A 16,941-nucleotide genomic window follows, 5' to 3' on the forward strand; every position below is an offset into this window, starting at 1 on the left:
AGGTTCCTGCTTGTTGCAGGGGCCATTTTGGGTCTAGCACAGCTGCTTTTACATTATGGGTGAGCCAGTTGTGTTGTGTGTGTGTAAAGTGTGAAAGTTGTTTTTTTGGGCTTTTTGTGGCTGTGTGAGGTTCCTGCTTGTTGCAGGGGCCATTTTGAGTCTAGCACAGCTACTTTTACATTGTGGGTGAGCCTGTTGTGTTGTGTTGGGTTTTGTAGGTTAAAAAAGGGCAAAGAAGTGACATTGACTTGGCCACGCCCACCCAGTCACCTTACCACCAAGCCACGCCCACTAATTAAGCCACGCCCACAGAACCGGTAGCAAAAAAAATTAGATTTCACCCCTGGACTGAGCACAAAAGGATGTTAACCGATCGATACACTGTCTGTGATTGTTTGGAATGATGATGTTTTTATGTTTTATTTTTATTTTAAAATAAAAAATTGATTTAAAAAAAAAACAACCCACCGCTTTCCCCCACCTTGTTGAGCAACTTTAGCCGTGAAAGGACATCTTCTCTGACATAAAATCTCCGCCTTTCAAAAAAAAAACCAGAACCTCTTCCCTGGGATCCTCCTTGGGGAGAAAGATTAAGCCCCAAAAGACCAGATCCGCTGTTATTTCTCCATTTTGTTCCACGAAGAGTTTTGTGGCAGTAATATTGTGAAACTCATTCTTCTCCAGGAAAGGATGGAACTAGAGTGGGAACATCCAGGAATTTTAAAAGCAGAAAAGTTTGTTTCCTATCCCACATGGTCTGTTCTCATGAAGATGATCATATAAATCTTGGAGGAAGGGTCCTACAGCTTCCATCTTACCTCTTTTCCTACTTTCTCACGATACACATCTACATTTTCAGCAACTGACAGTAGGAATATTTGCTCAAATTATAATCTGTCTGGTTCTTGGGAGCTGCAAAATATTAAATTCCTCTGAATGACTTTCACCGATTTCTCTTTAGCTAGATTTATTGGGATGAATAATGCAATAATTCCAGTCATTCAACCATTTCCCATTTCAAAACATACTATTTAAATTTGAATAATTACTGCCTTCTTTCAAATAAAAGGACATTTTACCATTCTTTAAATATTCTAATAGATTACATCTCATGTTTTCACATTGATTCTGGCTGTAAGATGCTCCTTTGTGTTCAGCTCTGGCCTCAGAAGGATGATGTAGCACTTGGGGATGAAGATGCAGCCCAGCAGACCAGCACTGGAGGCCAGGATGGAGAAGACCTGCACAGCCACCATGGATTTCCCTTTGGTGCTCAGGTAGGTGGGCACAAAAGTCACCCAGACACTGCAGAAGACCAGCATGCTGAAGGTGATCAGCTTGGCTTCATTGAAGGCCCCAGGCAGGTTCCTGGCCAGGAAAGCCACCGTGAAGCAGATGGCAGCCAGGAAGCCCATGTAGCTGAGGGTGACGTAGAACATGACAACGGCCCCTTCGTTGCATTGCAGGATGATCTCTCCAGGCTGGGAGTGGAGGTCAGAGTCAGGGAAGGGGGCAGAAACTCCCAGCCAGATGGAGCAGATGATAATTTGGACAGCAGAAGAAGAAAGGATGATGGAGTTGGCCAAGCTCTTCCCCAACCATCTCTTCACTCGGTTGCCTGGTTTTGTGGCCAGGAAGGCCAGCACCACCGTGATGGTTTTGGCCAAGAGAGAAGAAACAGCAACTGAGAAGATGATGCTGAAAACCGTTTGTCGGAGAAGGCAGGTGGCTTTCCTTGGTTGACCAATGAAGAGAGAAGGAGACAAGAAGCAAAGCAGGAGGGAGACCAGGAGGATGTAGGAGAGGTCCCTGTTGTTGGCTTTGACAAGGGGAGTTTCTCTGTATTTAATGAAGAGGATCAAAACAAGGCCTGTGGTTAGGAAGAAGAGTAGGGCAAAAGAGACCAGGATGATGCCCAGAAGTTCTTCATAAGACAGGAAGGTTACAACTTTGGGGATACATTGGACTCTGGCCTCATTTGGGTATTTATCATCTGGGCACTTGGTGCATTTTTCTGTATCTGAGAAAACAAAAAAGCAACTTTCCTTAATATTCTGTCCTTTTATCTTAAAAGAAAAACCTTCTTTGGATAACAGTTGATACCAGGGGCATTTTCCAAGAAGTATTTTTTAAAGATTTCATTAAAAAGAGTATAAGAAGGATTTTTTTTTAAAAAATGTAGCCAGATATATTAAATTGAGCAAAATTCTAGGGTGTAAATTATTTCCAGTGTAATGTGTAGAATCTTCATAGGAACCTACATTATTTGAGGTTAATAATGAATCATATAATCGTTTTAGGCAAACATCCTGAGTCCTGCCACATGGTACTTAATATACTGGACTTGGAGGATACCTACAATATCCTGTAACATCTGGAAGCAACCTGGAATTAAGGAGAAACTTCCTAACAGTGAGAACAATTAACTAGTGGAAAGAACTGGCCTCCAGAGTTTTGGGTTCTTCAACACTGAAGGTTTTAAAGAAGAGACTGGACAGTCACTTGTCTTAAATGGTATAGGTTCTCCTGCTTGAACAGGGGGTAGGACTAGAAGACCGCCAAGGTCCCTTCCAGCTCTGTTCCATTCCGATTGATTGATTGATTGATTGATCTACATGACTGGCAGAATAATTGTGTAATGAGTTCCCCCTATAACTATCCACAGCACCACATTATGGCCCAGTGATCCTCAAGGGGAGGATCCAATATACAGTGGATTGCAAGGTCTTTCAGAAGGTGGACTAAAACAATTCATCAAGTTTCAAAGAACTAAGATCAGTGGTGAAATCTAGCAGGTTCTGGAGAACCGGTAGCGGAAGTTTTTGAGTAGTTCAAAGGACTGGCAAATACCACCTTTGGCTGGTCCCAGAGTGGGTTGGGAATGGAAATTTTGCAATATCCTTCCCTGCCACATTCACAGAACTGGTAGGGAAAAATTTTGCATTTCACCCCTGACTCATATGTTCCTAGAAAGGTGAACTTAGCAGCACATATCCAAACTAAAAAGCAGAAGAGATATTTCCTCTGCTGTTAGTAAAGCTTGCCCAGTCTGCCTCCCCCTCCTCCCATCTCTTCCCAGCCCCTCCTTCCAAGTCTTCTTGATTGACTTCCTTTTAGCTAAGAAATTGTGCAGGTTAAAAATTAAAAAATACAGCTGAGCTTGAATGTGTCTTTTAACTTCCACTTTCATGAAAATGTTCTGGATGGATCCAGTTCCACAAAGCCTCCCATTTTCCTCACTGTGACCCACCTTCCTGAGTGGAGAAGGTCCCCTCCGGACAAGGAATGCAGTCGTAGCAGCAAACTGGCTCTCCTTCTCGAGCCCTCTTGACAAATCCAGGATGGCAACTTTCCACACATTTGGACTGAGGCAGAGACTGAGCAGAAGAAAAGGAATGCCAAAGAAAATATGTTAGGACTCTCCGTCCATGGAAAATGAAACCTCTGACTACTTCTAAAGAGATGCTGGAGGTATAATAATTGGCAGATTTTTCCTTTAGTTCCTCCCTTTTGCTTTCCAAATTTAACATTACAATAAAGTACTTTTCCATTTAATAAAGTCTAGAGGGATGGAATTGAAAAAAGATTTAAATATGATAATATATTCTTATTAAAACTGATAAGAAAGTTTACAGTAAAAGATTTAGGAAATTTTATTCTATTAGGTTTTTTAATACGAAATTAAACTGTGATGAAGAAAGAAACCTCTGACCAGTAAGATCTTGAAAGGTTTCAATAAAACATGGCAAAGCCACTCCACTTAGGTCCCGTCTCTTGAAGAGCTTCCATGAGATGACACCACCTGGCATGGGAGGCCAACCACCCTGGAGACTCCAGGCTTTCCCCACTTGAAATGGGACCTCAGGCTTTGAAAAACAGAGAAAAGACACCAACATTTCTCCCACCCTATTGAGCAACTTTTGCTGTGAAAAAGCATCTGGGTTGATAAAAACGTTCTGTCTTAGAGAATACGCCAGCATCTCTTCCATGACATCCTCTTTGGGGAGAACCAAGAACATTCTGATGACCAGATCTGCTTTCATCTCTCCATTTTGGTCCAAGTACAGTTTTCTCTCAGAAATATTCCAAAATTCATTCTTCTCCAGAAAGGGATGAAACTAGAATGGGAACATCCAGGAATTTGAAAAACAGAAAACTTTGTTTCTTATCTCACATTGAATCTTTCTTCTGCAATTGTCTAATCTCCAAATATGGTTAAATAAGATACAAATACTGCCATTATCTTCATAAGTGAATGAAAAGGTTTGAGAAAGATTTGTCAATCATATACTGACAAAGCATAGAGAAAATATAATTGACACAATTGATCAATTATAGGGAACATTCTAGAGCAGATGACAAATAAAATGAAGAGAGGGAAAAAAAGATGATTCATAAACTATTTGAAAACAAGAGGTTGATTCCCAGAAAGCATGGGTTGATCAAGAAGAAAGTTGTCAGGCTAATCTTCTCCCTGGTCATCCTGATGGAAAACACCTCCAGATGGAGAGTGGCTGGCTCTGGAGAATTTGATCGCTGAAGAGCCAGCCGGGTTTAGAGAGGGGAGAGGCACTACCGATCAGTGCTTAGTTCTTCAACTGATGGAAAAATACACATCAAATAGACCTGCATCATTCTACGCCTGCTTCATAGATCTCAAGGCAGCCTTTGATACGGTTCCTAGGACTAAGCTATGGGAGAAGCTGGAAGCTGCCTCAATTGACCACAGGCTTCTTCATCTCTTACCTGCCCTGCATACTAAAACATCCCTCAAGGTGAGGTGTGATATGCAGGGGTCCCTCTCGAAGTCAGTTAAAACTCAAAAGGGGGTTAAACGGGGGCATTTTGGCTCCCCTGCTTTTCAACTTTTAAATAACCGGCATGGTAAAATGACTAAACAAACCAAATCACATCCCCCCCCAAAAAAATAGGTGACCGAAGCATCGCCCTCCTGCTTTATGCAGATGCCCCTGTGATCCTCTCCAGGACACCAGAAGGCCTGAAAAGAGCCTTGCGAGCCCTTCTCCAGTACTGCAATTACAATCAACTGGGCATCAATGATGAGAAAACAAAGATCAAAAAGGCCAAAACTTGATTCATGGCATCTAAATGGCCACAAAATAGAGCAGGGAAGCCCCTTCAAATCCCTGGGGGTGGCCATTCAGGCCAAGGGTTCAAGAGAGATGCAGCTGCCCTGGGCCAAAGATCAGCCAGCACCATTCTTCATTGTTTCCGCACAAAGGGAGGCTACTATGTCCCTGCTGCTGTTAAGCTTTTTGTGCCCAAGTCGCTAGCACAGCTCCTTTATGGGACGTTGCTCGGACCGTCAGCTTCATGTTTTACATCATTAGAAGTAGTTCAATCCAAATTCACCAGATCAATTCTCCAGATGCCACGTTGTATCTCAAATGCACTTCTGTGCCTGGAGACAGGATTGACAGAAGCCGAAGCAAGAATCCGTATAGCTGTTGTGGCCCACCAGAGGCCAGTGGAGCTGGCAGCAGATTCGGACAGTGAGGAGGTTGGGGAGGGACATGGGCCAGTCCTGGAGTCTGGGGAGGCTCTGATGAGGGCTCTGTGGTAGTGCGCACACATTTGCGAACCGGTAGGGAAGGTAAGTGAATTTCACCCCTGGATTCTCCCCTCTTCTCTGATCCTTCCCTAGGCAGCCTCTCTTCTCCTCATCCCAAAAGTCATTCTCACCCATCATTGCACTTCCTAAATAAATTATGGGAACTCTGGATTTCAGTAACGGACTCATAAACAATTGTGTGATGTGATTAGAAAACTGAGGGGCGGATGGTATGATAACTAAGTGGATAAAAACTGCCTTCAAAGTGATACTCAAATATTTTTAATCTTTTTAAATTTTTCCTAGGACACCTGAAAGTTATGTTTATTTGATTGGTTATTTGATTCCATGGACCAAATCAAAGTGCAGAGTTCCAAACACAAATTATTACTAACATCCGATAAAAACAATTTAAAATGAGATTGGAATAGAATGCAATAATATATGGATAAATAAAATATGATAAAATTATATTTCAATATCACCCCTTCAGCCTACCCCAATCAGTCCCACAAATGCCGATCTCAACCGAGCCATTTTGCTCAAGTACTGAGCTGCATTAAACGTTGTTTTCAAATTCTGGCTGCAGATAAGGTGAGTCGTTCTGATATGGGATTCCCAATGGGTCCTTCCTTTGGTATATGGACCAAGGTACCTGCCTCTCACCCTCTTATGCAGGCAGCTATCAAACAGGATGTGAGCCAGGTCTTCTGCCTCTGCCACTCTGCCAATGCAGAGACGTCCATTATAAGGTCTAGAGTGGAATCTCCCATATCTGACCGTTGTGTCCAGCTGTTTGAATCTCCCTCACGTAAATCTCTCCCTAAGATTTTTTTGGCAGTTGTAACTTTAAATAGTTGTCTAGTTGAAAAGTAGGTTTGTATTTGCTCAGCCATTTCAACTTACCCACCTTACTAAGAATAGCCATATCATTTTGTGCTTCTATATCCTTAATTCTTTGGGCAGCTGTTTTTTTGAATTGTTCTCCTGTTACACAAGAGACAGGAAGGCCACAGCTGCTTCCACAATTAATCAGTTTAGTGATCCAAGAGGTTTGTGATTGTGATTTTATCTGCTCTAGTAAGCATAACTTGGGGAGTCTATCAGTCTCCATTTCATTGACTTTGTGCCAGTGGTTAAATGCTTTCATAGTGGATAATCGATGAATTGTATATATTCCCAATCTAGCTCTAACTGCTGCAGCAGATGTCCTTAGATCTACCCCCACAATACAGCTCAGGTGCTGGGACTGTGTTTGTTCTATACTGTGGTTGAGTAGAAATCCCAAACTTCTGCTCCATACAAGAGCATAGGGGGAACCTTTATATACTTTAATTCATGGGCCAGGGATTGAAGGTTAGGGATAACTTTTTGCTATTGGACATCAATTTTTCTAGGTTATCATTAATACGGTCAAGTTGATGAATCCCCTTCATGCAAGATTTGATCTAAGATGTAGATCCTAGAATAAGCTAATTTGATGTGATTTAATTTAAAGAATATAAAGTTTTTATACTTAAAAACCTTATTTGAAACTTCATTTAAAAAGTTTGATAAAATAACAATGGTATTAAATCAACTTAAAGACGATAATCAGAAGCAAGCAACAATTGTTGAATGGGATGGATTGGATGGATGGACTGGAACTGAATTTGCTGCTGGCATCCCTGAAGGAGGAGTCTGGTTTGAAGGCAGGCTGCTTGGAGATGGCTGGAGAGGCCATGGACCCTGAAGACTCAAAGTGGACAGAACGGATGACTGAAGAAATGGATTCTTTCAAGAAGATTGAGGGAGATTGGGGAATGGACTTGTCATATTTAACTGGAAAACAAATCTTAAGAGTCATCGTGTTTCAATTTACAGGAGGTCCTGTGACTTTGGGGAATGAAAAGCAGTTGCTGGGAAAGATCCTAATTAAAGTTTTAAGGAAATGAATTATTATTAAGAATTAAACAAAGATATTGAATCATGAACAGATTCAGGATGGATCAGAGACAATGATTGTGGTGGTCTGTGGTACATAATAAGCCCCTGCAAATTGTCTGAGAGTTAAATATAATAGCAGATAACAGACAGTTTTGAAATTTTGAAATTTAATTTTTTTTTAATTGCTGTTAACTACATTTTTTTTATACAGCAGACAGATGACAAGTCAAGTGGTTGCAAATATATCGGTAGAAGATTATAATTGTGGGCGTATTTTGCAAGGGGGAGAAATGTAAATCTGTCAATATTCAACTGGGGAACAATATATGCGTATGTGGTTTTATCTGTTTTTAATGCACATTTTTTTAAAAAAATGTTTCATCTAATTTTGTTTTGTCTTTGTAATAGTTTTATTTTTTGAAGTTTGTATTTTACCTTTTTGAATAAAATAAAATTTAATGAGAGGAATATCAAGTTTCCAGAAACAATATTTATCATCAGCACACACAGAAGGGTGCATATGTAAAAAGCAGTAGAAAAATATCTAAGTTTTAGCAACTAGGACTTCACTAACAACAGAGTCTCATATAAGAACAAGAATGATGGACTAGAAGAAAGATGAGGGACACCAAACTTCATATGTATGTTTGTGAAAATGATCTCAAAATCATAGTTACCGTATTTTTCGGAATATAAGACGCACCAGCCTATAAGACGCACCTACCTTTTTTAGTGAGGAAAAGAAGAAAAAGAAATCTGTCTCTGAGTAATTTTGCCTAGTTGCAGCAAACAGCCTGCTTTACTTTCATTTTCGTTTTCAGCATAGCTTGATTAGCACAAGGAGAAAAAAATCTGCTCCAGCTGCTCTTTGCAGCAAGCAGCAGAACCCTGCGCAAAACAACTGAGAGCAAATCAGCTCTCCAATCGGGAGCCCTTACCTGCCATGGCTGCAGCCTTGGAGACCCCAAAGTCTTTTCTCCCTCCTTCCTTCTCCTCCTCGATCTGGAGGAATAAACGGCATTCAAGGCCTGGGCCAGCACCTTCATGAAACTGTAATAGTCATAGTTATTTTGGATCCTTCCTCTGTTCCTTTTCACCTGGGTCTCCAGTGGGGCTTTCTGGGTGCATCTTCTGCGGCCTTTGACAGAAAAGACGTTCTTTGAAAGAGAACAGAGAAAATAAGGATCTTGAAATTTTGTTTCCACAAAGAAATGGGGTTCAAAGGCAGAATCTCTTGGCCTTTCTTTTCCCTGATAACCAAAGTTCCAAATACTATGGATGTATTTGAGAAGTCTACGCTTGTTTATTTCATACCCTGCAAAACTTGTGAGGATCCAGACTTTCCCTTCAATGGGTCCTGGCAGACGCATAAATGTTAAATGGAAAGGAAGAATTCTCTCCCAAATGTAATCAAGTTCCATGAAGTGAACAAAGACGTTGACTTGTCTCCACTTAGAGAGGGAATCCCTGAGGGATGCTGTATATCCACGTGTTGAGAACAGTTGTGATATAACCACACAAATTCCATTCCTGACAAGCATAGGAGGAAAAGTCCTCATGAAATTCTCTCCATTTTCTCTGTCTGAAGCAAAGAGGCCAATCAGGGTCCATCTGAAATGGAGGAGCAGGTAGACAATTACTGGGTACTGGAATACTTCTTTGGGATTCATCCGGTGGAAAAAGGGGAATTTCCTTTTATCACTCAGAGCCTCTGAAACAATTTCAATATTTATCTAAAAAAGCAATGAAGAATGCTGTGTTATATTTGGGGTCAGATCAAGTCCAAAATATTAGATTTTAATAAATCCAACCTGGTTCTCCTGAATGTATTAGAATAGTTTGTTAATCAGATAGTGTCTAAAATATTAAAGACAGACTATTAGCAAGATTGTATCATAATAATGGAAAATAATAAGCAAATTAAAAAACAATAAAAATGTAAATCATATTACTGTATCACCCCTACAATTCATCACAATTAGATTAACATGTGCAAATGCCAACTGGAATATTCTATTCCAATAAAGGAACTATTATAATTTTCAAGGATAACTGCACCTTTTTTTGCTTCTCTATCCCAGATTCTTTCTGGAGGAAATTTTTTAACTTCTTTCTCCAGTTATACAAGAAACAGGCAGACCTCAAAGCCTAATAAGATTTGTCAGTTACATAATCCAAGTTTGGTCTTTAATTGAAGTTTTGTCTCTTCCAACAGCCACAATTTACAGACTCTGTCAGTTTCCATAGATTAAGTTTTATGCCAATAATACCCATATTTTCTGAATTTAGACAAAGCAGAAATGGTGTAAATTCCCAAATCAGCTCTGAGGGCAGCAGCTGGAGTCCTTTTACCCACCCCAAGATCCTCCTCAGAGGCTGAGATTGGGTTGGTTCTGCTGGTGGTTTCTCTCTGAAGCCCCAAACATCAGATGGATGTAAGAACATGGGGGAAAACTGGGCCTCCTATACTTTAATCATTGGGGCTGAGGAAGCTGGAGAGCTGTGAGGTTTTCATTTAAGCACCACTTTCACTCCTGCCCTTTCTCTAACTGAGCTCCTTGGATGATGAGGGAGCCAAGATTCAGGCTCAGAGAAAACAAGCCCAGGTAAGGAAAGGTGTTACTTGCTCTAATGGCTGACCATCTATGGCTATGATGTCATTTCACAAAGACCATAACTTTTGAACTTGCTTTATAAATTATCATATAATTATTATGACAAAACAATCCAAGTCTATACAATCCAATGTGTAAGTATGATAATATCACATTATCTGTGTAAATCAGTGTATTCCAATAGGAATTTAGCAGGCTAAACATGTGCACCTATAACGGAACTTATAACAAAATAAAAGGGTTGGAAGGGACCTTGGAGGTCTTCTAGTCCAACCCCCTGTTCAAGCAGGAAACCGGGCATAATAGCAGTAACTGTGAGAGGGATCCTGGAGTCTTAGTGGACAACCAATTAAATATGAGTCAAGAGTGTGCAGCGGCAACCAAAAAAGCCAATGCAATCCTAAATCACATTAACAGAGGGATACAATCAAGATCAAGAGAGGTACTAATACCACCCCTATAAAGCCTTAGTAAGACCACACCTAGAATCCTGCATCCAGTTTTGGTCCCCACACTATAAAAAAGATGTTGAGATTCTAGAAAAAGTGCAGAGAAGAGCAACCAAGAGGATTAGGGGACTGGAGGCTAAAACGTAGAATGAACGGTTGCAGGAACTGGGCATGGCTGATCTAGTGAAGAGAAGGACCAGGGGAGACATGATAGCAGTCTTCCAATATTTCAGGGGCTGCCACAGAGAGGAGGAAGGGGGTCAAGCTATTTTCCAAAGCACCCAAAGGCTGGACAAGGAATAATGGATGGAAACTGAACAAGGAGATGTTCAACCTGGAAATAAAGAGATAAAGTTTCCTTCAGAAGTTGTGGGAGCTTCATCACTGGAAGCTTTCAAGAAGAGACTGGACCGTCACCTGCCAGAAATGGTGTAGGGTCTGCTTGGACTAGATGACCTACAAGGTCCCTTCCAACTCTGTTAATCTGTATCTATCTATACTATTCCAGACAAGTGGCTGTCCAGTCTCTTCTTAAAAGCCTCCAGTGATGGACCACCCACAATTTCTGAAGGGGAGACGTTCCATTCCTCACCGTTAGGAAATTTCTCCTTAGTTCTAGGTTGTTTCTCTCCTTGATTAGTTTCCATCCATTGTTTCTTGTCTTGCCTTCTAGTACTTTGGAAAATAGGTGGACCTCCTCTTCTCTGTGGCAGCCCCCCAAATATTGGTACATTGCTATGATGTCACCCTTAGTCCTTTTCACTAGACTAGACATACTGAATTCCTGCAACTGTTCCTCATAAGTTTTAGTCTCCAGGCCCTTAATCATCTTTTCTGCATCTTTCCAGAGTCTCTACATCTTTTTTATAATATGGAGACTAAAACTGGATGCACTAGTCCAAGTGTTGTCTTGACAAGGCATCATAAAGCGGTGCTAATACTTCATATGATCTTGATTTTATCCCTCTGTTAATGCAGCCTAGGACTGAATTAGCTTTTTTGGCTGCTGCCACAGATTGCTGGCTCATATTTAAGTGATTGTCCACTAGGACTCCAAGATCCCTTTCATAGTTATTGCTATTGAGCCAGGTTTCACCACATCCGTAAATGGACATTTGTTTTTTCTAGCCTAAGTATAAAATCTTACTTTTCTCTACAATGCATTATGGTTTCTTAGATAGGCCCAGGGTTCAAGTTTATCTTGATCCATCTGGATCTTCAGCCTATCTTCTGAGGTGTTGGCTATTCCTGCCACTTTAGTGCTGTCTTCAAATTTGATGATTTCCCCATTTCTTCCCTCATCCAAATCATTCATGAAGATGTTGAAGAGAACTGGGCCTAAAATGGAACCTTGGGGTCCCCCACTGCTTGTTTCCCTCCATGCAGACGTAGTTCCATTGAGGACCACAGGCTGAGCCCATCTGGGGGTGATGCTGTCCATCCCATATATTTTCAGCTTCCTGAGAAATAGGTTGTGGTTTACTTTGTAAAAGCCTTTCTGAAATCCAAGTACCGTATACTACATGCACTGCATTTCATTAATCCACTAATTTAGTCATTTTTTTCAAAAAATGAAATAACATTTATTAATGATCTGGGTTTTTTTTTTTTTATCCTTCATTACTGCTATTAAGTCATTCATATTTACACTGAATAAGAAGAAATATTTAGACAAGGGTTCAAATATGCATCTTTTCCTTCCCCCTTGGTAAGCATAGATCCTTCTTCTCATGGCTCCATTGAGCCCAAACCTCCCTCTCAAACAAGGGCTTGGATCAGGGCCAACAGGCTGAGCTCCATTTTGAGGGCCATCCATTTTCTCCATCATATTTCTCTGTTTATTGAGTTAAATGCTGCACTAACATCTAGAGAGCCTGAAAATCTTGTTTTACCTCACTGATATAGATGAGATATTTCAAGACAAATTTGTTGCCAATATTAGATTATTAACTTATTCATTATTTCTTATAAAATCTATATAGCTTTTAACTCTACCTAAAACCTTCTGGTTCTTCTGCAAAGAATGCATTTTTCTCAAGTTTAACTAAGAAGATCATGGCATAAATTTTAGCCACAATATCTGCTAGTCTATTTGGTCTATAATTGCTAGTGGAAATCTGAGTGGATAGGGCAGGCATTATTTATCTGTGAAAATGAAGATGCCAATAGAGGCTCCAACAACCAGGGATATTTTTTGATCAGTTAAATAGTTGGTAGAATATCTTCTCCAGGGAATGTATTGCTTGCATTTCAGGCCTTTTCTGATTAATCTCAACATGAACATAATGGGGTAAAATATTGAGAATAGGGAGAAAAGCAGCTCTTGAATTCCATGGAGAAGACATGATTGCATCTATTGCTCACCCACCACCACTCACCTCTCACTTTACCAGAGAGAGAAAAACACACAAACCTGTGGGACTTTGTAGGTGCCTCCTAATGTTGACATCTGGATGGAGATGGGCCTGTCAGCTGCATCAAGAAGAGCCAGAAGGTTCTCCTTCCTTCCACAGCTGTAGTTGGGGACATTGGCTTCTCCAGTGGAGAGAATGTCCAGCAAGGCATCTGAAGTGAGGAAAGTGCTCATATAGTTGTTACGGATGTTGTAGCCCAGTGTGAGATTGTGCAAGAGATGGGAATTCTTGTTGAACGTTTGAATGTTGAAAATGAATCGTAAGCCATATGAAAAACCACGAGCATTCCTATTGTTAAAACATGTTATTATAATCAAAAGCAACAATAAATACTGTTTTTAATATATAATCCTGTAGAAGCCTCCTGAGCCTTAAGCCAACATTGATCCAAAAGCAATGATCAGTTACACAAATATGGAAACGGGCTGAGGTACAGCAACTACAACTGATTCCACCACTACTTTAAATTCATTATTCAAGCGATAAATTAAGGACTGAACTGAGAGAGGAAAATAATCTGCAGCCCTTTCAGCTTTTTTTCAGACCCTTTTTTTGGATTTGAGTCTCTTTCACAAAATCAGACCAAAGAGAGAAGCCATGGAAATCAAAATCATTCAGGAAATTAGACATATTCCCCAATATAGGAATAAATGAAAAATATAAAACAGAAAAGAAGGAGAGGGTTAAAATGGAGGGAGTGCAACTCCATCACCCTGAATGACTTACAGATCCTGGAAAACAAACTGAAGAGAAGGAGCCATGTTGAAAAGCAACTTTGTATGCAAGATTTCATTTCCAGTGATGACTAAACCAATGAAATGGTCTCCTGGGCTGTAAAAGCTCTGTGGTTGTTTTCCATCCTCCTGTTTGAAACTCAGCGGGCATTTCATTCTCAGCTTCCCAGAGACTGGATGGGACAAAAGCAGCATCAGAGGCAGAAGCCGGAGGTTCATAATTCATGGGGTGAATCAATGAATCCCTTTCCTGTTTCTAAAGAAGAATTAGAAGAATCAAAGGACTCTCACAAGGTGGAATATGATCCAGTTGCTTTCCTGATTCAAACACAGAGAAACACTCAGCTTCACCTGGAAAGGAGGGAGACGTACATTCAAGAGCACAGACTCTGCCTGTCCCTAAACTCCATATTTCTCTGCCCAAAGTCTCCCCTGGAGGATTCGGCCAAAGAGCAGAGCTGAAACTTTTATCATAATTCTCCCTCTCAGGAGGGATCCCTGGATAATTCAAGTAGTTCTTGGACTTGGAGATTGTTGGGAAATTCTCTGGAGGGAAATGAAAGGGAAATAATCCCCATGTCATTCATAATAACAGGGGCAGAGATGAAATTAAATCAGTCATGTAGAATTAAGAAGTTTGGGAGTTCCATGCTTGAAAGTGGCCCCGGAGGGAATACACGGCACCTGTGGCTGAAGAAATAAATAAATCTGATATTTGTTTGCATAGTGATGAAAGAGAAAACTCCGGGGGCCAGTTAATGCTGGAGCATGTCACAGATGTCAAATAGCTGCCAGCTGAGTTGAAACCAAAATTTACTTTATTTTGAAAGCTAATGCTCAAGGGCATCGCACAAAAGGGCTGATGCAATAGTGTGACCAGACTCCTAGAACAAAATCAACTTTAGGGTGGGGGGGAACCTAACTAGAAAAAATAAATAAATGAAAAGAACGAATAGATTAAACATTAATGAAAAAGTAGTTATCAGAACATTGCATAGTTGAAAAAACACACAGAGAGACAGGAACACAGAGAGGTTAGGAAAAAAAACAAGTGAAAAGAGATGGAGAAATCAAGGCTGCCTCTCTCCCCATGTGGGGAGGGGAGGAAGGGAAGAAAGGAGGGAAGGGGAGCTCAGGACCCTCGTGTTGCAGATGGAAAGCTGATCTGCAAAATCCAACTTCCATCTTCTGAGTCCTGGGAAGGGGGGAAACCATATCCCATATTGCTCAGCCACCTCTTTACACGCATGGGGCACTCAGGGGGGAAAGCAAAGCCCAGACCCATAGAGAAAGCCCAGGATGGCCAGGGAGGAGGAGGGGATCTGGGGCATTCCTGGGAAGAGACTAACCTGGTTTATGGGTCCCAGGGTTGAATGTTGGGGGGACGCAGCCCCTGGGGTTTCTCCAGCCTCACTTGGGCTCCGTGTCTTTCCAGGAGAGGCTCCTGTGGGGGAGAAGCCATGCAGGGCTGGGTCTCCCAAGGGGGATCCGGGCTTGCCCGGGAGGAAAAGGCAGCTGGCCTGACCCTGGATGGGACCCTCCGTGACTCTGAGGAAGGTGGGGGTCCCCTGTGGCCCCTCCAGAGCCCCCAGCTGAGGAGACCCTCTTCATTGCAGCCTTTTCTGGGGAAGGGGCTTAAGCTCCCCTCCCTCTGCAATTCTGGAAACTTTTGCCTCTTTCTCATCCCCCCCAAAGCTCTGAATTTGGCTCTTTATTTGACCCCCCCGCCCCTTTGGCTTGGCTTCTTCAGCCTCTTCTCTATCTGGCTGAGGGCAGGGAAGCTCCCAGGCAACCGTCTCTTCCCCCTCTTTGATTGGCTACAGGGTTGTCATGACGAAGGGGTCAGGAATAGAAGCAGCCACTAGAGAGAAAGAGAGGTGGGACTTTTGTCTTCCCTGAGAACTGGAGGATTTGGATGCGAAATCTGCTTTCTTTTACAAAACCAGTTATGGAAAAATAAAAAGTTGAGATTTGATTTTAAGGCTTTATTTTACTGCGACAGAGAGAGTCTGAAGTCAGCACTTATTTTGTGGAAGTTGCTGGAATCCAAAGATGGGACAGAATAAAAACCATTAACAACTCCAGATTTTTTTTCCTCTCTCCATCCAAACTTGAGCTCATCACTTGAATGCTAACTTTTGCTTAAAGTAGTGATTAAAACGGTTGTAATGGCCCCTCCCCAGCCCAGTCCCATATTTTTATAACTGCTGATTGATACACAATTCCTGACCCTTATAGAAACAAATGAGGTTTTTTTTAGAATTGGTAAATGTTTCTCACATTAAAAAAATCTTCTTCCTTTTATGATAGATCTATTTTAAGGATTGAATTATTTTGAATTCCCTTTAATGGCCAGATAGAAATTACTCCTTCTACAAATAATGGTTTGTTTGTGACTCTTAACTCTGGTGGAGAACTATCTCCATCCCACCTTCTCAACACTCATTCAATGTCAAGGTGATGAGTAACTACCATTTGCCTCTGGTTTTGGATCAGGGTTGGCTTGAGACTCAGTCAGCTGGTGGAGACAAAGAGGATTAAATTGAAGAAAAAGGATTTTCTTGCTTCTATTCATGATGATATAAGAATAACATGAGCATTTATTGTAAAAGAGTTTCTCTATCAGTGACTTTAATATACTATGGTGTATTTTTGCCATTCAATTGATGGGTAAGGATCCCCAGCTCCTGCACAATCTCACACTTGGCCACAACCTCCCTGACAACTATCAGAATCCACTTGGCCCTTCAGAGGCCTTGCTGGACGTGCTCTCTACTGGAGGAGCCCCTGTTCCCAGGGACGGTTGTGGGAGGAAGGACCACTTCCTTTGGCTCCTCTGGATGCAGCTGACAGGATGGACATCTCCATCCAGATGTCCACATTAGTGGGACCCTACAAAGCCCCACAGGTCCCTGTGTGTGTTTCTTTCTTTGGCAGACGGAGTGGGGAGTGATAGATCCAACCGTATCTTCTCCATGGAATCCAAGAGCTGCTTTTCACTGGTGTAGATGTCCTGGCTGGGGAGGGGGGTCCAGAGTGGGGAGGGGGAAGGGTCAAAACAGGCCTGTCCTTCCATGACAACAATCCCATTGCTTTGGGGTCTTTCTTCTGCTGCAGACTTGTCAAGTGGTCAGACGAGAGTGCAGACAGGAACCACTGTTGGACAGTCTGGTCATTCAAGACTTTCCAGGACTAATGAAGGATCCTGAGGGAATCAGGTCCAAAGAACCA

General features: G+C 41.6%; 1 protein-coding gene across 1 annotated transcript; it reads right to left on the reverse strand.

Annotated features, from left to right (window-relative positions):
* Positions 1–391: 391 nt before the first annotated feature.
* Positions 392–16,915, reverse strand: LOC132710328 (vomeronasal type-2 receptor 26-like). The gene is made up of 5 exons (XM_060686313.2): positions 13,703–16,915; positions 12,976–13,264; positions 8,437–9,231; positions 3,251–3,377; positions 392–2,020 (listed from the first exon to the last, which is right to left on the reverse strand). Exons 1-5 carry the CDS (start codon positions 13,927–13,929, stop codon positions 1,110–1,112), a joined length of 2,349 nt encoding a protein of 782 aa, XP_060542296.2. The 5' UTR covers positions 13,930–16,915; the 3' UTR covers positions 392–1,109.
* Positions 16,916–16,941: the final 26 nt, after the last annotated feature.

The sequence above is a fragment of the Pantherophis guttatus genome, chromosome 15, assembly GCF_059756535.1.
Source record: "Pantherophis guttatus breed Tessera chromosome 15, ASM5975653v1, whole genome shotgun sequence".
In the NCBI taxonomy this organism is placed as follows: domain Eukaryota; kingdom Metazoa; phylum Chordata; class Lepidosauria; order Squamata; family Colubridae; genus Pantherophis; species Pantherophis guttatus.